We start from the raw sequence: 21,947 nt of genomic DNA, 5'->3' as shown, positions 1-21,947 counted from the left end.
CAAGCAATTCTCATGTCTCAGCCGCATCCCAAGTAGCTGAGATTACAAGCATGCACCAACACACCTAGCTAATTTTTGTATATTTTGTAGGGACGGGGTTTTGCCATGTTGGCCAGGCTGGTCTTGGATTCCTGGCCTCAAGTGATCTGCCCACTTCAGCCTCCCAAAGTGCTGGGATTACAGGCGTGAGCCACCGCACCTAGCCAAAGATCAAATTATTCTGTTCTACTCTCCCTCTCCAGTGATAACTCTAGAGCCTTTATTAATAATGATCCATATCCTGTTTATAAAAATAAATATTTCTTTAAGAAGGCAAATATACCATTAAAAATAACTGGGTGCTATATACCATCATCATTCCAACACCCAATAGGGGTTGGTGTAAATTCTGGCTTAATCACTTATCAGATGAGTAACTGAATCCTAGTTTTGTGTGTGTGTGTGTGTTTACATCGAAAGATAAGTAACAAGAGTGCCTTCATTGGGTTGCTATGCAGATGACTAAGGTAACATATATGAAAGTGCCTTAAAATGCCTAACACACAATAGGCACTTAACAAGTATTGATTTCCTTCTCTTCCAACTGCATGCATGTATGTACATACACATACATACACACACACACACATACACTCACTATCCCATATACATCACACACAGAACAGGCAGGGAATGATCTCAAATTCTGTGGAAATCTATTCTGATCAAATTTGATAAACTCAAGCTGGAATGTAAGAATAAATCCTTAGGCTAAAGAATTATAGTTACTGATCTTAACAAGAATTAAAAATAAACCAACTATTTCAACACAAGATCCTTTATCAAATAGCAAGTATTTTATCAGAATCGAATCTTAGACATTATTCAATATCACTTTTTAATATCTGATTTTCCTTATTTTTAATAAGTAACCAAAATTACTTAGTGATAAACTTTATAGCTATTTCATATTGTAGTTCTCTTATACTTTGAGAAATAGGTTTTTAATCTCAAAAAAGACTAACCTGGGTAATGTTTCCAAAAAGTTTCCATTTTTTGGTGAGTAAAGAGTAATGTGCAAAACCAAACTTGCCAACCACAGCAATATTCTGTCCAAGCTTATCAATAGCTGAAAACTGTTTGAAAAAAAAAATAAGAACTTTTCCTTGCAAACCTATATACTTTATTAGGCATAAAGAGCTTAGTATTGTGTCAGGCAAATAGACTATTAATAAATGTCTGCTAATTAAATATTTTAAAATCCAAATATTCAGTTATAGCTGACAAAATTATAGATGTTAATATACTAGCAATGTTACAACAGATCAAGTGTTTTATTTTTCTCAAATCACCCACTGAAGGGCTCTTCCCAGAATGCCTCTTGCAGCAAATGCTAGCCAACAAAAGTTAACACCAACAAAGTAACAACTCACCCGTATAGGCCAATTGCTCTCTAGATAGGTGCTGGAAATCTATAGAAAATAACACATCAGTTTGGTAAAACTTATGAAATATATTTAAACTTAAGGCATTAAAGTTATCACAATATGAGATTCATCTTCCTGAACAATGTTTAAGGTGCCCCCCCAGTTGGTAGCAGAGCACTTGGAATTCACCATTTGTATATGAATCAGTGTTTTACATCTTATGTTTGTTATTTCATGTTTCTAGGCACCAGGCTTTCCTCTCCCCGCCCCTTACCCCTTACGATGTTTCTGTTTGTTTTAAATATTGAATTCAATAATTACGGACTGACAAGAGATTTTCAGAGAAGGCACCCATGAGGGCAGCTATGAATTGTGCAGATGAACAGTTTGGGTTTGCTGATATAAACCATTCCAAAACAACCTAATCTAATACAATTACAGCCTCAGAAAAAGTTCTGGTTTTTAATGGAAATATTTTTATTACTTTTACACTTTTCTGATTAAAAAAGCAATGCTCAGGCCAGGTGCGGCTGCTCACGCTATAATCCCAGCACTTTGGGAGGCCGAGGCAGGTGGATCACCTGTGGTCAGGAGTTTGTGACCAGCTTGACCAACATGGCAAAACCCCATTTCTACTAAAAATACAAAACTAACTGTGCATGGTGGCGCATGCCTGTAATCCCAACTACATGGGAGACCAAGGCAGGAGAATCGCTTGAACTCGGGAGGCAGAGGTTGCAGTCAGTGAGCCAAGATCGCGCCACTGCACTCCAGCCTGGGCAACAAGAGTGAAACTCTGTCTCAAAAAAAAATTTAAAAAGCTTATAAAATTATACAATATAAAAATTGACAAAATGAGGTTCTCTGTTGTTTAGGGACAACCACTGGTAGCTTTTATTCTGTCTTTAAATATATATATATATACACACACACACATGAAAGAGTGTATGTAAGCTGTTATTTTTCTATTGGGGTATTTGACTTATCTACAAGAACTTTTAATATATTACAAATATTAACTCTATCTGCAAGAAAAGGGGCTAATTTTTCCACGTTGTTTGTCTTACATCTTTGAACATGGTGTCTTTGTATCATCCTAACAACACCTTTCAATTTAAATAATTGATACGGGATATCAATATACATTAAGTAAATTTTTGTTTTAATGAGACTGATCTCTCTAGCCTGCTGATTAGTTTTCATGAGCACATGCTGGAGCAGGGCAAGAATTAACAGAACCGAACAAAAAAAGAGTCTTCTGTTCTTGGAATAAGAAAAGCTTCAATTTGTTCAAATTTATTTTCATTTTACTCTAAGAAGAGTTGTCACGGCCGGGCGCGGTGGCTCAAGCCTGTAATCCCAGCACTTTGGGAGGCCGAGACGGGCGGATCACGAGGTCAGATCGAGATCATCCTGGCTAAAACGGTGAAACCCCGTCTCTACTAAACAAAAATACAGAAAACTAGCCGGGCGAGGTGGCGGGCGCCTGTAGTCCCAGCTACTCGGGAGGCTGAGGCAGGAGAATGGCGTAAACCCGGGAGGCGGAGCTTGCAGTGAGCTGAGATCCGGCCACTGCACTCCAGCCTGGGCGACAGAGCGAGACTCTGTCTCAAAAAAAAAAAAAAAAGGAGTTGTCACATATTTAAAAACTAAAGACCAAATTAAAAAGCTAAGTCAACTGCAATCAAACCCAGTAAGATTGTTTGTGTAATGTGAAGACAGAATAAAAATTAAGTAAAAGCAATATGCTTTAAACATCTGTATTAACTTTGAAAAAATTCGATACAACTATTTGTTATACTTCACTTAAGTGCTTTACTTACTACTTATTATTTGTTATACTTAAGTTGACTTAAGTCAACTTAAAATCCAACTAAATCTATAGCTTAATAAATTAATAAAATTCACTATGGGCCAGGTGCAGTGGCTCACGCCTGTAATCCCAGCACTTTGGGAGGCCGAGGCGGGCAGATTGCCTGAGGTCAGGAGTTCGAGACCAGCCTGGCCAGCATGGTGAAACCCTGTCTCTACTAAAAATACAAAAATTAGCCGGGCATGATGGCAGGTGCCTGTAATCCCAGCTACTCGGGAAGCTGAGGTAGGAGAATCACTTGAACCCGGGAGGTGGAGGTTGCAGTGAGCCGAGATTGCACCATTGCACTCCAGCCTGGGCAACAAAGTGAGACTCTGTCTCCCCGCACCACCCCCTCAAAAAAAAATCACTATGATGGGTAAAATTAGTTCAGAATAATGGTACACTTAAGGTAATGATTGGGTGGTGAAATAAAAGTTGAAAGCATTTTCAACTTTTTTCAGCAGTCACTCACAGCAGGAGGATGTACCTGAGTATAACTGTGCCAATCACCCATGGCACTAAAAGGAATCCTCACCTCCCTCAAACCTTGGTATTTCATGAGTACTTATGAAACGTGTGGTTGGGTAATGGAGGAGCTGGGATCTTACTACAAAAGTGGATTCTAACACAAAGAGTTTCTAATAATAGGAACCAAAGTTAAATCTTATCAAATGATCACACTATGATCAGTATCTATAAGAGAAAACAATTTATTCTGTAAAAATCTATGAAGTGCCACAAATGATTTATTTTAAAAACTTAAGGTGTTAAGTTTAGAACAAAGCTTTATTTTTCATGCAGTTTTCTGTCTAAAGATACTATGTATTTTCTCCAATAGGTCAACTTTATTGATCTATGTGTCATCTGAACTCTGAGCTCTACCTCTAATACTGAGAACAGGAAATGGCAGAAGTAAGGAAGAGGCAGCTAATCAGTGAGAAAAAAAACAGGTCATGAAAGCACACTCAGGGCACTAAAGTCATGCCACATCATTGGAAAACTGAGTGCTAAGGTACAGAAACTCTACCCTTATCTTAGAATGTTTCAGTTTCTCTTAAAGAAACTGAATCTGCCCTTATTTGTTACTATGATTTCTAAATTTTAAAGTAACTGCTAAAACTCTGTCTCCTGCCTAGATGAGTTTTGTCTATAACTAGTGAGACTGTGGGAGCCATCCTCTTAGCAGATTTGTTCTGTGCCAAATACCTGGTACACTTAGATACATACTGTAGGAAGACAGCAAATAATTTATGAATGAAATAGCCTTTAAATACTGTCTGTTGAAATCCCTAACTTAGTGCCTGATACCCTGTAGGTGCTTATCTCCCACATTTTGTGAAGCTTATTCTTTCTAAATAGCCAAGCTAACTATCAAACCAACACCCTCAGAACACTGGATAATAGATTTATGTACCTTTCAGAAGTAAATGTTTACATCATACAAAATACTGACTATTAAAATAAATGGCAGTCTTAGAAGGGACATGGCCTAAAACTAGAAGGTTTGTGTTTTGTAAAATTTCGGTAGTTTGTGCCCCATATGTCAACAAATGACTTTCAAAAGTTTTAAAATTTCTAAGTAAGAAAAAACTTTTTAAAAAGCACCTTGGCTGGTGCTTGCTTTGGCTGGGTGAGGTGACTCATGCCTGTAATCCCAGCGCTTTGAGAGGCCAAGGCAGGTGGATCACAAGGTCAGGAGTTCGAGACCAGCCTGGCCAACATGGTGAAACCCTGTCTCTACTAAAAATACAAAAATTAGCCGGGTGTGGTGGCAGGTGCCTGTAATCCCAGCTACTCGGGAGGGTGAGACAGCAGAATCGCTTGAACCCTGGAGGCGGAGGTTGCAGTGAGATAAGATCGCGCCACTGCACTCCAGCCTGGACAACAAAGAACAAACTCGATCTCAAAAAAAAAGCACCGCCTTTACTGCCAGCTACCAATCCTGCTTCTGACAAGTATGTATTTGTTTTGTTTTAGTTAAAGAAAAATCATAAGTAACATAGAATTTTCCAGTCTGGAAGCTAAGGAGTATCAGGTAGCAGGTTTAAACAAACAAACAAAAAACTAGTATTCTAAATGAGAAACAGAACAGGCAGCAGAATTAGTTGGAGTTCATCTAAGCTACACAAGAAGCATACAAAGAATAAATCATGCAAACAAAATCAACTTTGACAGAGGATGTGGTCACTTATCTTAGAAAAAAGGATAATACTGTAGGGTAAATTAAACCAGGCAACTATGTTTCTTCAGGGAGTCATGATAAATGGCTAAAAAGCCTAGAACGTAAAGATTTAGCATTAGACAGACACTGTATACTGCCCTATACACCACCACCACAACTGCACTGAATCACATAGCTGAGTGCCAGCAAAATATAGGGCAACTCCAGTGCAAACTGCCAAATAGGCAAATTCTAAGTTTTAGCTCAAGGTCAGTAGTGTATTGTGATTTAATACTCAGTACCTTGGTTTTAAAATACATTAGATTGTTACTTTAACATAGAGTCATGATAAAGATAAGTCTGCCACTACTCTGCTGGGTGAACTGGACAAGTCATATAACTTCCCTGATCCTCAGTTACCACATGTATCAAATCCAGTTGGACTTTATGATCGCTAAGGTCCTTCCAGCTTGAAAAATTCTATGAGCTCATTATAATTGTTTCGGCAGTACAAAACAATTAATGTGGCATTATTTATGTTATTTTTAAGGAAACTGATAAACTAGGTAAACTCAGGTTTTAAAAGTTCATCTGTCTAAATATCTTTAGCTATCGAAAGAATAGAATAACAGTAGAATCTTGCTGGTACCCAGTCCTAAAATCAGTGTTAAAATGTTTCTCTTATATGGGATACTTCATAGATGCTTAAGAATCACAGAATCACTGAGTTTTTGAGCTGGAAGGAAATTCAATTTTTGTTATTGCCTGATCGATTTTTTAGTTCCAGACCTACCTTCTTTGATCCTCTGCTCTACTTGGCTCTCTGGTAACACAGACCTGGCTAGGCAGAACTGGCATTGATGCTAGGTCAGTGTAGAATGAATAGTTCAAAGTATGGGGAAATGAAAATAGCAGAGAAATGGCTATAGGAGAGAAGGGAGCAGTGGAAAATTTTAGTCAAGGAAGTAGCTAATGCAGTTTTATTTAAAAATTGTTACTAATTATAAAATGGTATGTACATTGTTTGATTCTATGAGTTTTTATTAATGTAAGTACATTTTCTTTTAGTGTATACCACATGTCAATGTAGGAGATAATCCTTCAACCTTTCACATGACCATTTTTTTGTCCCTCATTATCTTCACTCAAAGTCAACTGAAAATAACATGGGAGCTGAAGTAGGCTAGTAGGGTAAACATACAGAGTCAAAGTAAGGCAAAGAATTATGGAAATAGAAACTGACTAAAAGAAACTAAGAGTGGGCTTTAATGTACCTAAAATATTTTGCTATCAAAAGGGGAAAGAAAATACTCAGGACACTGAAATTATGTATGCAAGTTTCTTTTAAGAAACTTCAACTTACTGGTTTCCCCAAAATAATTTTACTTGGTATCAAAATTCAGAATTGATTTCTATGTTAAATGTCAGTTTATCAGAATTACTGTAAGACACTGTTAATTTAACAGTGATATCAGAATGAATAAATAATTTGGAATGAGATTAGCTAATAAAATTATTAACAATAAAGCTCTCTACTGATCACAAGTCTGCAATTAGGGTCCAAAGTCACGTGATTAACCTCAACGTGGCCCCATTAGGATTGTAAGGTCAGCTGCACAGAATACTAGTTGATGTTCCACTTTCTGTGAGATTATTACACTTTGTTTTGCCTGTGCAAATCCGTAGAGCTAAATTTATACAAAAAAGAGGCTAAAAGTAAAATAAATAGTTCTCAATGAGAAGGCAAAACGAACTTCTAGTTCTTGACATTATTAATGGACTTGAAGCAGGTGGGGATACACTCTACGCCAAATGGAAAGAAAGGAGGGAGAAGACAAGAGGACAAGAACACAGAAAAGCAGAAGAGGGACATGACAAAATGGTTAAAAGGATTCTCAGTTGCCTGAAGTTAAAAGATGAAATATTTAATAATCTGTTACAGGTGATATCCTACCAACGAATAAGTCTCTTATAATCAGTAATTAAAGATTTACCTGTACGACATGCCAATGCCGATGTCCAAGTAAAGTGCTTAATCCCTGAGACTCTAAACCTCCATCTGCAAACGGGCTCTTTTCTCGACTGGGCTTATGCTCAGAGTGTGCTGAAGAACTCCTAGGATTCTGGGTTTGTGAAGCCTCTCCACAGTTCAAGTACAAGCGGTCCTCACCCTGAAGCAACACCTGCTCTTGGTTACTCTAAATGAGGGTAAGAGGAACAAGAGGGCAAAGGAAGAAAGCAAATAAAAACAACTCAATATTACGTAGGAGAAAACACATCGATTTAGTTTTATTATAGGAAATGTACATATATCTCGATGTTGATTTTCTTCACAGAGGACAAAGACTACACAATAATCTCATGCGCTGTTATAACTAGAAAGAATAGTGATCTTAGTGACTATGAGTTTTCAACTAGAAAGTCAGTGTTCTCAAAGGTGAGTAGACTCATTAACTATTCAGATCAGACAAAGCAGCACCTACCCTTATCGCCTTTCCATTTTAGTCCAAATGCTGGTTTGACATAAAACTCAAGGGTGCTTTTAAATTATTATTTGGGATGGGGAAGGGAGGGAGAAATGTTCTTTTCTTTTCTGGGGATCCTTAATCTTCAAGTGGAATAATGGATCTGAGATTCAGGCTATTTTCACATTCTTTCTGGATGTGTTGTAAACTTTAATTAGAAATCTGTTGTACCAAATATCCATTAAAAAGCCATTGATGGTACATATTAAGATATGCATTTCTAACATGTAACATATACCATTACTGTATATTAGCAATATATAATAATATTAGTATACAGTATTTCAGCTAGAAATACAAGACGCAGTGTTTGAGGTGGTGTTTCTAAAAGTAAGTCCTCAGACATACTTTCTTCAAGCTGTTTCTTAAAAAGTCACAGTTAAATAAGCATGGGGAACACTGTTTTTTATATACCACCTCCTGGATTTTCATGATGCACATTAGCATATTTAAGACTCTGGAGTCCTAAAATAAATAAATCTCTACAATTTTGTTTTACCTTTATTTGACACTTATATGGAAACAAAACTTTTAGAAAATCCTGTGGAATTGCTACTAATATCTCTCATAAGTAGTGCCTAGAGGAACACGCTTTGGGAAATGCTATTCAGATAAAGACTAAATTACTCAAATTATTTAAATAAATATATAAACAGTGCTTTCTGTCAAATTACTTATGATCCTTTTGAAAGAATAGGACCAAAGAAACACAACCCATTGAGAAATAAAATTTTGGTATAAATTTAATATAAATTAAAAAGAAACACAAGAATCATAGAAAAGAAGATAATATGCCAATTTTAGAAGTATACACCATATGTATGTCATAAAGAAGGGTCTGAACTTCTAACATAAAAGACACTAAAAAATCAGAGCTTTAAATATACTTACCATACAAGGGTTTACAGTGAGTACACTCTTAATAAACTGAAATAACAGGATGCTGGGCTGTTTAACTACACTCCTGAGGTCAGACTCAATTTCAGTGTTTTGAGAACCAAATCCACTGATTACCCATAGGTGATAGCCTTCTGCACCCCAGCTCTTAGAGAGAAGAGGGAGAAAAAAAGTCAGAGCAATAAAAGGCTTTTGTATCCCTTTCTAGCTTCAATTATTCAAATTCTGAAATAGCCAATGATAGCATTATTAATGACTTCTGAAGGCTGGAGAAACCGTGATAACACAGACAAGAATCACATCTTCAGTTCCCTGTTAACTAACTCCAGAGGAAACCACCATCACTGCTCTCTATCTACAGAAGTGGAAACATTACCTATCATTCTTAATGCCAGTTTCAGGGTCTTAATCCTAAAAATACCTACTGTGCTCTGTAATTTCTCCATTGCTTTAATTTAGCTGCCTCTCAAATACAAAGAAATTCCTTACAGAAGACACCCCAGGTTACCTAGCAAAAGCCTGGCAAAGAAGCCCCTACAACAGATGCAGTTTTGTATGGAGCAAAAAACATTGGATTGGAAGCTGTGACACTAGAGTTTTCATTATAGCTTGGCTTTTTGTATATATTACCTTGGCCAAGCTGTCTGGTTTCTCAGGATATAAGTTTCTTCCTCTGTAAAATGAGAAGGTTCAAATAAATTCCTCCAGAACCATTCAGTTTTAATATTCTGTGACTAGACTCCATGAGAGTATTTTTAAAGATTAGTGATTCTCAATCTTCAAGCCAAGAAAATGGTAAAGGGGCAGGGGTAGCCATGAATTGTTGCAAAATTTCAAAAGTTTAATAGAACTTTTATGTTTTCCTATGATAAAGCTGCATAAGTTTTAACTAAAATGCTTAGACTCTTAGTTTGTGGCTGAAATATCAACTTAGTGAGACAGACAACACTGGTTGTTGCATGCCATTCAGAAGGCTGACTGGCATTTATAAAAATATGTGGCTAAAAACTTATTTTAAACTATGGAGGTGGGCAAAGACACCAGAAGGGGTCCTTGGTGGTGAAAGGTTGGGAACCACTATTTTAGGCAACCATGGTGGTTTTAATTCTACAAGAAACTCAAGATCAGAAAAATGTCTTCCTCTGTGGAGCAAGAGAGAAGGGAAGCGACAAGCCTCATAGTCACTAAGTTAAAAAGGATGGTCCGCAGAGGGGCTACAGCAAGAAAAACTTGTTATGTAAAGACAGGGGTTATATCTCTTTGTTTTCTACAGAAACTCTAGGTAAAAAATAAAAATACAAGTTGAGCCTCGCTAATCCAAAAGTCTGAAATGCTCCAATAGCTGAAACTTTTTGAGGGCTGATATGACACCACAGTAAAAAATTCCACACCTGACTTCATGTGATGAGCTAGAGTCAAAATTTTGTTTTATGCACAAAATTATTAAAAATATATTACATTACCTTCACTCTATGTGCATAAGGTATATATAAAACATAAGTAAATTCTGTGTTCAGACTTGAGTCCCATCCCCAAAATGTATTTGCAAATATTCCAAAATCCAAAAAGTTCCAAAATTTGAAACACTTCTGGTTCCAAGCACTTTACATCTATGTAAAGTTTTAAAAATATGCTCAATGCACTGTATACATATATATAGATACAGATATCCTCAAGTAATGCACAAGTGCATATCCTCCAGGAAAAATACCCAATGAGCATTTTACCTCATGTTAAAAGCAAGCAGGCCATGAGAAGACACATACAAAAAAGGCCTCATCTGAACAGTCATTATCATCATAGAGATGATAGGCGTTTGCTAGCCACATCTAAACAAAACACAAATACTGAAAACCAGGCAGCCTTCCAATTAAAAAAAAAGAAAACTTTCATCAAGCAAGAACTGTATAAAGAAGAGTCTTCTGAGACCAAAATAGTTTTGTGGGCCGGGCGCGGTGGCTCACGCCTGTAATCCCAGCACTTTGGGAGGCCGAGGCGGGCGGATCACAAGGTCAGGAGATCGAGACCACAGTGAAACCCCGTCTCTACTAAAAATACAAAAAATTAGCCGGGCGCGGTGGTGGGCGCCTGTAGTCCCAGCTACTCAGGAGGCTGAGGCAGGAGAATGGCGTGAACCCAGGAGGCGGAGCTTGCAGTGAGCCGAGATCGCGCCACTGCACTCCAGCCTGGGCGACAACGCGAGACTCCGTCTCAAAAAAAAAAAAAAAAAAAAAAAAAAAAAATAGTTTTGTGATTTTGTCAGATCAACATGAGTGAAAAAAGGGCCAGCCTGGGCAACATGGCAAGACCCCATCTCTACTAAAAATCAAAAAAATTGTGGATAGTGGTGTGGATAGTGGCGTGCCTGTAGTCCCAGCTTTGGAAGCTTGAGGCAGGAGGATCGCTTAGAGAGGCTGCAGTGAGTTATGATCTGCCACTGCTCTCCAGCCTGGGTGACAGCACAAGACCCTGTCTCAAAAAATTAAATAAATAAAGATGACTGAAAAAAGGGAAGAAAAATCCAAGTTTTTTTTTAATACCATGCTAATTTTTTTATAGAAAGTACTTACCATAGAGTTGATCTTAAGGGGATCTTTTTTGGTGCCATCAGACCTATAACTGAAACAGAACAGAAACCAAATATAATACAGCCTTCCAATTACACATAATGCACATAAAATTTAGTGTGTTTTTAAAAAAAATCAGAGTTTGCTCCTTCAAAATAGAAACACATAATAATGCATGAAATACAAAACTGTGGGTTAATACACCTAGGTGTATGTATCTCTCAGCCACATTTTCCGAGGTCCAAGTGACTTCTTGCCAGAGTCATGCAGCTTTTAAAGGTGTGGTCATTTCGTCAGAACTGAACCTCATGTCAGATTCTGCTTTGTGTCTAACATGCTGTCATATACACAATAGGGGTTCAAAAAAATAAATACATTTTTATGGAATGAGATGTAATTTTTTTAAAACATGAGTGTTCAGAGAATCAATATATTCTGAACAGATTATGAACTTTGCAAACTGTTTTAAGGTAAGAGTCAAGGCAAAAAGGGAAGTTCTGATACAAGGTTTTGGTATGCATGCATTGTGAGAAATAATGGAGTTATTTTATCTAAAAATTGTCTTTTTTGACTTACGCAAAATCTCCTCCAAGTGTACAAATCAGCTGTGCTCCAAACACACTCCATAAAGAAAGGCCTCCATATTCCCAGGTCACTATTACAACACTATTGTCAGGAGACCATCTCATCAATTTAACAGCTCCTGTTTTATTCCAAATGTCTGTTAAGAAATAGTGAGAAGAGTTAAAAATAAATAGTTGCTTCAGAAATACTTTTTTTTTTTTCCTACATAGTCTATATTTTCAAATCTAAATGAGCAGAAAGGCAAGACTGCTTCAAAAAATAAATCCTGCTCATTTAGGACTACTTAAAATTAGTAAGGCCATTAGTTTTGTCCTGATCTAAGCAGAACAAACTCAGTGCACAGGTGATTTGTAAGAAGTGAAAGCTGTTTCTAGCCACTATTAGCTTGATTAACTTACAACTGTGTAATCTTAAAAGTCTTTGGTTTTGTATAGATCAGTTTCTGTAAAACAGGGATAAGGTTACAGTAAAAGCTGTCTTTAGGAAAAAACATATGCAGACCTTAAAAAAGGCTACACAGTAAGGATGATTAAAAAAAAATAAGGAACAAATTTCTATTTTTGGAAGTACAGCAAATGACACCCTGAATGACTTCCACACTGAAAAAACTAAGATGTTGAATACTTAAATCCTCAAAACAACCAAAAATACTGAGACAAAGTGCTTGTTCCCTGAATTTTTCTGCCAAACCCTGGAGACCTTGACTTCTACCTCTGATGACTCTAAAGCTCAGAGCTTGCCTAAGGCAGGTAATCTTACAAAAGATACCCATGTAAAGCTGGGACTACAATGGACTATATCCGTGGTATAAGAAAGAATGAGAAAAAAGCCTCTGCCATATAGGAAAAGAATTAGCAAGGAACACTTTCATGTTTCATCAGTGGAACTCTATGGAAAATAACACTCCCTTGATAATCTGAAGCCACAAACCCTCACTCTGATTTGTAATTTGTACAATGTAATGTGGTTCACACAGAGAATACAATGCAAAGGGTTAGAGATTGATGTAGTGCTCCCAAGTGACCAGCAGAAGCAAAGACATTTAAATCCTCTCTGGAAAAACTCAAATGTTATCCAGTTCTCAAAGTGTTACACACACACACACACACACAAAACGCTTCAAGGAAAACAATCAGCTCTCAGTCAAAAATCCTAAAATACATACACAAATGAGCAAGAACCCAAAGGATCAAGACATGGCAGAAACAGACTCAGAAAGGCTGCAGATTTTGGGATTAACAGACACAGAATATAAAATAACTGCTTTTCATAGCCAATGAAATAAAGGAGAAGACTCAAACAAGGAGCAGGATGCATACAGATTGGAAAAAGAGCTAAATAAGCCTTTAAATAATAAAAAATACAATAACTGAAATTAAAAACTTGATGGACAGATCAAACAATATATTTGGCATAACTGGAGAGGATCAGCAAACCCAGATGGAGAAAAAATTTCTAGAATGCAATCTAGAGAAACAAAATTAAAAAAATTTTTAAGTTAGGTTAAGAAACATGGAAAAAAGTATAACGTATATCTGAGTTCCAGAAAAAGAGATTAGGGGAGAGGCAATATTTAGAAAGATTGGTTGAGAATTTTCCAGAAATAGTTCAAAGACATACATCTTCATCCAGCAAGCCTGAGTCTCAAGCAGGATTTGAAAAACAAACAAAAAACCAAAAACAAAAAACAAGATCTGAAAGGTAGCTATAAAGACCAGTCTCTTGAAAAGAGAAGACAACTTGACAGATGACCTCCCAATAGCTGCAATGGAAATCTAATGACACTAGAGCAAATTCTTCAATGTATATAAAAAAAATAACTGCCAATCCAAAACAGCATACCAAGTTAAACTATAATTAAATCACATGGGGCAAAATAAGTACATTTCAGACTCCGCCAAAGTAGAGTTTACCTTCAAAAAACTTCATTAAAATAAATTCCAAAGGATGTATGAGAGGTTTTTCAGGCAGAAAATGGTCTCAAGAAGAAGGTATGAGTTGGTAAAAGATATGGTGGGCAAAAACACTGGTATAAATGTGGGTAACACTAAGTCAACATGAAGAGTTAAATATCCTAATTGTGATAGTTAACACTGAGTGTCAACTTCACTGAATTGAAGGATACAAAGTATCAATCCTGGGTGTGTCTGTGAGGGTGTTGCCAAAGGAGATTAACATTTGAGTCCCAGGGCTGGGAAAGGTGGACCCACCCTCAATCAGGGTGGGCACAATCTAATCAGCTGCCAGTGTGACTAGAATATAAGCAGGCAGAAAAATGTGAAAATAGAGACTGGCCTAGCCCCCCAGTCTACATATTTCTCGTGTGCTGGATGCTTCCTGCCCTCAAACATCAGACTCCAAGTTGTTCAGTTTTGGAACTCGGACTGGCTCTCCTTGCTCCTCAGCCTGCAGATGGACTACTGTGGGACCTTGTGATCATGTGAGTTAATACTTAATAAACTCCCCTTTATAAATATGTATGTATCTATTCTATTAGTTCTGTCCCTCTATAGAACCCTTACTAATACAGATATTGGTACCAGGAGTGGTTCTAGAGGAACAGAATATTAAGGATTGAGTTCCTTCACTGGTTTTGGGGTTTCTGGAATTGGCTGCCTAATATCATTAGACCCCAAAATGCTAAGGACTCTATTTGTAATAGTATGGAGAACACTGAGAGTCCTTGACATGAACTGTTGAGAGAATTATGCAAAATAAATGCATTTGGCACTTCTGATTCATTGCTTGTGAGAGTCAAGGAGTTTAGTGACTCTATACATAACACCTTTGACCATATGTGAAGAACCAAGGAACATAATGAAGCTAGTTGGTTGCTCCTAAGTTCAGTGAACAAAGTGATGAAAGAAAATGAATTCAGGGATTCTATCTCCCAGAAGCAGACACGGAGCCTCAAATCTGCTAAGATTGCCCTGAGAGAGAGTCTTATCTCCTACAGAGAAAGAGCTAAAATTGTGGAAACACAGAGACAAGCTCTTATCATTTGAGTGGCTGACCTGCAATGAAAGGTGCATACACCTGCATCACCAGGCGTCTACTGTTAAAATGAGGGCATTGACTGGAAAAGAATGGGACTCTGCAACTTGGAAAACGGATGTGTGGGAGGACCCTGATGAAGCTACATTCACTGAGTTTGTAAACTCTGGTGAGCCTTTTTTTGCCAGAAGAAACAGCTTTCCCCATCCCCAATAGTGGCAACATCCCCTCCTGGACCCATGCTGCCATTAGCCCTTCCACATTTGTCTGAGGAGATAAACCCTGTGCTGCCTGAGGCAACAGTGATGCCCTCCCCTGAGGCAGTTGCTAGGCAAAATGTTGATTCTCCTCAGGAGCCACCCCCAACACCTCTGTTTGCTTCTAGACCTATAAATAAAGTCCTGGCGGGCCTCTAGAGGTGAGTTTGAGAGTGTGACCCATGAGGAGGTGCACTATGGGAACTGCTCAAGTTTACTAATTTATATAAACAGAAATCTGGAGAACAGGCACAGGAATGGATATTAAGGTTGTGGGATAATGATGGAAGGAAAATAGAGTTGGATCATGGTGAATTTATTGATTTGGGCCCACTAAGTAGGGACTATGCATTTAAAGCTGCAGCTCGGGGAGTTAAAAGGTTCTAATAGTTTATTTGCTCGATTAGCTGAAACATGGATTAAAAGATGGCCCACTGTGAGTGAGCTGGAAATGGCTGATCTCCCTTGGTTTAATGTAGAGGAAGGGATCCAAAGGCTTAGGAAGATTCAGAAGGTGGAGTGGATTAATCACTTTAGACCTACTCATCCCAGCTGGGAGGGTCCAAAAGATATACCCTTGACTGATGCCTTGCAAAACAGATTTGTAAGGGCAGCACCTACATCTTTGAAGAACCCTATAATTGCACCTCTCTGTATGTCAGATCTAACAGTGGGAACTTCAGTCACTCAACTACAAAATTTAAATACAGTGGAAATAACTGGATCCCAAGGCAGCAGGGGCAAGTGGCACTCAATTATCAAAGGCAAGGTGGGCGTAGCTGCTATAATGGACAGCAGAGGCAAAGCGGCAATCAAAATAGTCTGACTTGTGTAGAACTCAGCACTGGCTAATTAATCACGGTGTTCCTGGAAGTGAAACTGATAGGAAGCCTATTGCATTCCTACTTAATTTACACAAGCAGAAAACTTCTAGGTCGAATGGACAAAACACTAATTTGAATTATCAAAACAGAATCACGGCCCCTCAACTGATTTCCAGACTTGAGCCAGTTTACACACCCAGAGTCCCAATATTTGACCTATAGCATGACATGTATTGTTTAACTTAAAATCAGCATCTGCTACACATAGCATTACCAATACATTAAATTTTTTTTTTAAAAAGACTCACCAGGATACTGTTTTGCTGTTAGCTCTAATTTATGAGATAGCAGCATGGCTCCAGTGCTGTTATCTATTGTATAGACCTGCACAGAACCACTGTGAAAACAACAACAAAAAACTTTTAGTGAAAAAAGACAAATACAAATAGAAAAAGCATTATATAACTCTTATGTTCTGCTGGTGGGAGTGTAAACTAGAACAAAACCATTTTGTCAATAAGTTGCAGTCATCTCATAAATTTGAACAAAGGCATATTCTAATCTAGCAATTTCACTTCCAGATATATCCCAGAAATTATTGTCTAATGTTTACTAGAGATATGGACAATGTCCATTGTACTACTGTGTATAATTTTTAAAAAAGGAAATAGCCGGCTGGGTGCGGTGGCTCATGCCTGTAATCCCAGCACTTTGGGAGGCCGAGGTGGGCAGATCACGAGGTCAGGAGATCAAGACCATCCTGGCTAACACGGTGAAACCCCGTCTCTATAAAAATACAAAAAATTAGCCAGGCATGGTGGCGGGCGCCTGTAGTCCCAGCTACTCGGGAGGCTGAGGCAGGAGAATGGCGTGAACCTGGGAGGAAGAGCTTGCAGTGAGCTGAGATCATGCCACTGCACTCTAGCCTGGGCGACAGAGCGAGACTCGGTCTCAAAAAAAAAAAAACAAAACAAAACAAGGAAATAGCCTATCTAGCAACGTGAGGAAAAAAATGAACTTTTATTTGGCTCTAGTACATATGGTGTAGCAATATAATACTATACCATACAGCACTGAAAATGAATGAACTTTAGCCACATGGATAGCGGATACCGTTAACCCTTGAACAATGTGGATCTGAACTGCACAGGCCCACTTATACATGTATTTTCTTCTGCCTCTGCCACCCCTGACATACCTCCTTTTCCTCAAGCCTACTCAACATGAACACAGTGAGAATGAAGACTTTTAGGATGACCCACTTCCACTTAATCAATAGTAAGTACATTATTTCTTCCTTATAATTTTCTTAATAATCTTTTCTCTAGCTTAGTTTATTGTAAGAATACAATATATAATATTAGTATATATAACATGGAAAGTATGTGTTAATTGTAAGGTTTCAATAGTACGTTATTAGTAGTTAAAAGTCTTTGGGGAGTCAAAAGTTACACGCAAATTTTCAAATGTGTTGGGGGGTTGGTACCTCTAACCCCTGGGCTGTTCAAGGGTCAACAGTATATACATTTAAGAGATAAAATATATATACACACACACACAAGTGTGTGTGTAAAAGCATAGCAAATATAAACATACATATTTGATATATATATAGTAGATATATAGTATTAATAGTAAATATATTTGTGGTAAAAATACAACGAAGAGTTCATGTATACAAATTTCAGATGAGTGATACTCTGGTGGAGAAAGGGGAGTATCAAAGAAGAGGGGTAAACAGGAGGCTTCATCAGCACTGGTGATGTCTTATTTCTTACGTTGGATGGTAATTTATAAAGATTTTAGTTTTAAAATATATATGCTTTTTTGTGTATATGGTATATATATTTACTTAATTTAAAACATCTTTACAAGGGTCAAATTTATGAAGGGCCTGAAGCCAAAAGTAAAATCTCTGTAATACTTCTAAGCTACATTTCAAAACTGAACTACAATGATAATAGAAAAGTCTCATTTCTGCTTATGGTATATTCTCAGTTCAAAAATTTAATGCACATTCAGCATTTGAAAATGAGGCTCCTGCTTTACATTACTTATGCAACACTATCATAGTGAGAAAGAGAAACAAATGTTGTTCTTAAAGATACTTTTTAATCTAAGAATGCTTTTGCACATAATAAGATGACACTGGTTTATGACTGCCAGACTGTTTTTTTTTTTTTTTTGTGAAAGGAGAAGTCAGATGGTTTCTTCACAGCAGCTTTGATCATTTCCATCCAGGTCCTACCTCTTCTCAAGGATTAGAACTGGGATTAACTAAAAGACCTGCAGTAGTAGTCTCCTTAAAGTTGTCCTACAGCTTACTCTGTTTTTGTTTTCTTTTTTTTTCTTTCTGTGTTCCATTCTGGATAATTTCTATGTTTTTCAAGTTCATTAATCCTCTCTTCTGCAATGTCTAATCTGTCGTTAGTTCCATACAGTGTATTTTTCATCTCAGACATAATGGTTTTCACCTCTAGAAGTTTAATTTCAGTCCTTTTCTAATGTCTTCCATGTCTCAGTTTAATATTCAAGAGGGACTCTCTATAGCTCTCTGAAGTTCTCTCTTTCTGCCACCGGTTTGGTGTCTATAATTATGAACTCTAGCTGCCTTGGTTTTCCCAGATTCTCTGATTTCCATGTGCTTATCTCAACTCAGGACCTATCTCCTCAATCCTGTGCTGCAGCCTACAAACACTCAAAATAATAAAAACTAAGGGCAGTTACAGAGAGATAATTTTGTTTCTCATCTTTCAGAAATCACTATCCCTTGTTACCTTATGTTCGTGTTTTGAATTCAAAACAGCTCTTTCATATTTTTGTCCATTTTCTTGACTGTATCAGGTGGGAGGGAAAATCTGATCTGTCATTCCATCATACCCAGAAGCTAAATATCTGAAAAAGATTTCTTTCCAGACTATCTACCCAAATAGATCATCTCCTGCTGAGAGAGAGCACTAAGTGGGTAGCAGGTGTTTGTTTTTGCTTTGCATCTGACAACTGTCAGCTGCTAACCCTGGGTTGCTGAGCTCTAAAATGTTAGTGAGGAGAGTCCATGTTTTAAATATAAGAAACAGGTGCTAAGTTACTACTTATCAAAGTCTGACAATCTTTTAGTTGTTCTATAGTGCCTGTATTCTTTAAATTACTTTTCCTTCCATTTCTCACCAGCTCAATGTAACAGAAAAAATATATTTTCATTAAAAAGACAGGACTTACTAACCCCAAAGCAAATAAATCTCTGTAAGAGAGATATGGCTATTGTCACCATAAGTGATCAAATTCAGCATCATTAATACTGAGACAACTTGACATTATTACTAAATGATACTATAGGAAGTATATATCATCACCCATGACAAAATGTGTAACCAGAATCTAGTAATACCTTTAAATAGGTAACAGGAAGGTTGTTCAAATACTGATCTGCTGCCAACTGGCATCCTAAAAGGAAGCTGGCTTCTTACACAACTCTAAGGACACCAGCTATCACCTAGTGTTCAAGGCAATTAAGTCCTGGTAAGTGTTGGCAGATCTGGACTAGCAGACACTGGTTTGTTATGTCACACAGTTAGAATCACAAAACTTTAACCCTAACCCATGGGCATGCTAGAAGAGAGCTTGTAGTCTCCCAGCTGATGAAAACTGAGGTGGCTGAAAAGCTATAAGCCAAGAGTCTACCTTCATTATCCTGGGGAGGGCTAGTACTTATGAATCATGTAGCTTACAAGCCCATAGCCTAGGGAGGAGTACTTCTTCTGGATTCTAACACCCAGCCTTGTGCTAGCCCCAAATGCAGGAAATGGAACTGCACACTTGCCACTGCTTCTGTCTCTGTGTATTTTCTCTAAATGCTTTTCCATGCCTGATGTGTGGGCTTTCTAATCACTTGAATGTATTGCTCAACAAGAACCAACTTCCAGGTTAGTCATGACAGGTGTCAGATAAACTAGTTAAATGCCATCATGAGGAAACAATGAGGCAAATCTAGGATGCAGGATATTGTATAAAGAATCAACTCAGACTCAAAAAAAGTCAATGCCATGAAAATAAGAAAAGTGGTGTAAGGATTATTGTAGGTAAAAGGTAACTAAAGAGAATTAATAACCAAATATAATTAATGAATCTTGACTGATTCTGGTTGGAACAAAGGAGGCATAGAAGAAATTTAGCTGGTGGCAACTGGGTTAATTTGCATATAAACTGGGTATTAGATCCTATTAGGGATTTATCATTAATGATCTCATGTGATAAAGATATTACATTTATACAAGAGAATGTCTCCTTTTTTAGAAACCAAAAAATAAGGCAAATGTATGTCAACAGCAAAGTGGATAAATGCTATATTCAGACAATGGAACGTTATTTATAAACCAATTTAAAAAATGATTACAACTACTGGTAAATGACATGGATAAATCTGACAATTTTGACCGGTTACTAAGTGAGTCAAGGAGGGAATAAGAGTTGTGACTAGGAAGTAGCAGAGGCAGTTTGTGACTGTAGTCCAGCAATGTTCTATTTACTGATCCAGTTGTGAAGAAATGGGTATTTGTATTACATTAAACTATGAATATTTGGATTATGTACTACTTTGTATGTAAGTTTTTGTTTCAGAATGTGAAATAAAAAGGGTATTATAAACTTTATGCCAATAAGTTTGAATGTGTTTAAGAAAGAAACCAATTCCTGGAAAAATGCAACTTGCCAAAATCATGTAGGGAGAGATAAGTCTAAATCCTCTTAAATCTATTTTTAAAACTGGGCTGGGCCCCGTGGCTCACACCTGTAATCACAGCACTTTGGGAGGCCGAGGCGGATGGATCACGAGGTCAGGAGTTTGAGACCAGCCTGACCAACATAGTGAAACCCCGTTCTACTAAAAATACAAAAATTAGCCGGATGTGGTGGCGCATGCCTGCAGTCCCAGCTACTCAGGACGCTAAGGCAGGAGAATCACTTGAACTCAGGAGGCAGAGGATGCAGTGAGCCAAGATCACGCCCTTGCATTCCAGTCTGGGCAACAGAGCGAGACTGTCTCTCTCTCTCTTTCTATATATATATTTATATATATCCAAATATACATTTTGGATATATATATCCAAAATCTGCCCTTTACTTTTGTTTCAATCTAATAAAACACTTTTACATTTCATATTAAAGTTGACTGACAAATTATGACAGCATGATACAGTTTATAAGTGTGTTAGGAACATCTTATGTTTACAAAAAAACAGTATTTTTTGCAACAACTCTTAAAAATGCAAAAGTCTACATCAATTATACCTCACACAGCCAAATGCCATTAGTCGATACTTGTTATTTACTGCTACACACGTTCCGTCAACAACATCTTGTGGCCAAACTCCATGAAGTTGCTATAATAAAGAAAAATAGTTAAGGCTTAAAAAATGTTTCTCCAAATTTACTGTAGTCAACATAATTCTCCTTCAATAAACACACAATTTCTAATGCTTTATTTGGTTTCATCTGCAGAGGAAAATATCCCATCAGGACTATCCCAATAGTCTCCCTTAAAATACTACCAAATAGACTCCCTTAAAACCTCAAACTTCTCATGAATTGGTCTGATAAATACTCAGTCCAGTGCTAGTTAATCTGTTTAAAAAACACTAAAATATGGAAATTCATCCCCAAACTCAAATAAAGATGACTTTCTTGTTAGAATATAAACACTTTGATAGCGGAAAGAGCATCTGACTTGCTCACTATAATTATTCTCATCACCTAGCACATAGTATTTAACTTCTCAGTCAGTGAAAAGTAGTACATTCTGTTTGGTTTATTCTTTAGAAGCAAAATTGCTTACTATTCTCTACAGTTCCCTTCTTTATAATATAATGGTTAATAGCATG

General features: G+C 37.3%; 1 protein-coding gene across 6 annotated transcripts in view; it reads right to left on the bottom strand.

Moving 5' to 3' along the window:
- Nucleotides 1-21,947, bottom strand: part of RIC1 (RIC1 homolog, RAB6A GEF complex partner 1) — a 147,307-nt gene that overhangs the window by 21,100 nt on the left and 104,260 nt on the right. For 4 of the 6 annotated variants that reach the window (XM_009188802.1, XM_003911730.3, XM_021927838.2 and 1 more), the window contains 8 exons: nt 21,358-21,449; nt 16,380-16,468; nt 11,988-12,132; nt 11,415-11,463; nt 8,839-8,991; nt 7,417-7,620; nt 1,413-1,451; nt 1,005-1,115 (listed from right to left, as the gene is read on the bottom strand). In XM_009188802.1, coding sequence (XP_009187066.1) covers nt 1,005-1,115; nt 1,413-1,451; nt 7,417-7,620; nt 8,839-8,991; nt 11,415-11,463; nt 11,988-12,132; nt 16,380-16,468; nt 21,358-21,449 — 882 coding nt within the window. The remainder of the gene's footprint in view (nt 1-1,004; nt 1,116-1,412; nt 1,452-7,416; nt 7,621-8,838; nt 8,992-11,414; nt 11,464-11,987; nt 12,133-16,379; nt 16,469-21,357; nt 21,450-21,947) is intronic. The other 2 variants (XM_021927837.1, XM_021927836.1) reach the window with 2 other exon arrangements.

The sequence above is a fragment of the Papio anubis genome, chromosome 13 (genome assembly GCF_008728515.1).
Source record: "Papio anubis isolate 15944 chromosome 13, Panubis1.0, whole genome shotgun sequence".
In the NCBI taxonomy this organism is placed as follows: domain Eukaryota; kingdom Metazoa; phylum Chordata; class Mammalia; order Primates; family Cercopithecidae; genus Papio; species Papio anubis.
Note: the sequence above shows the minus strand (reverse complement) of the source record. Positions and strands in the feature narration are given on the sequence as shown.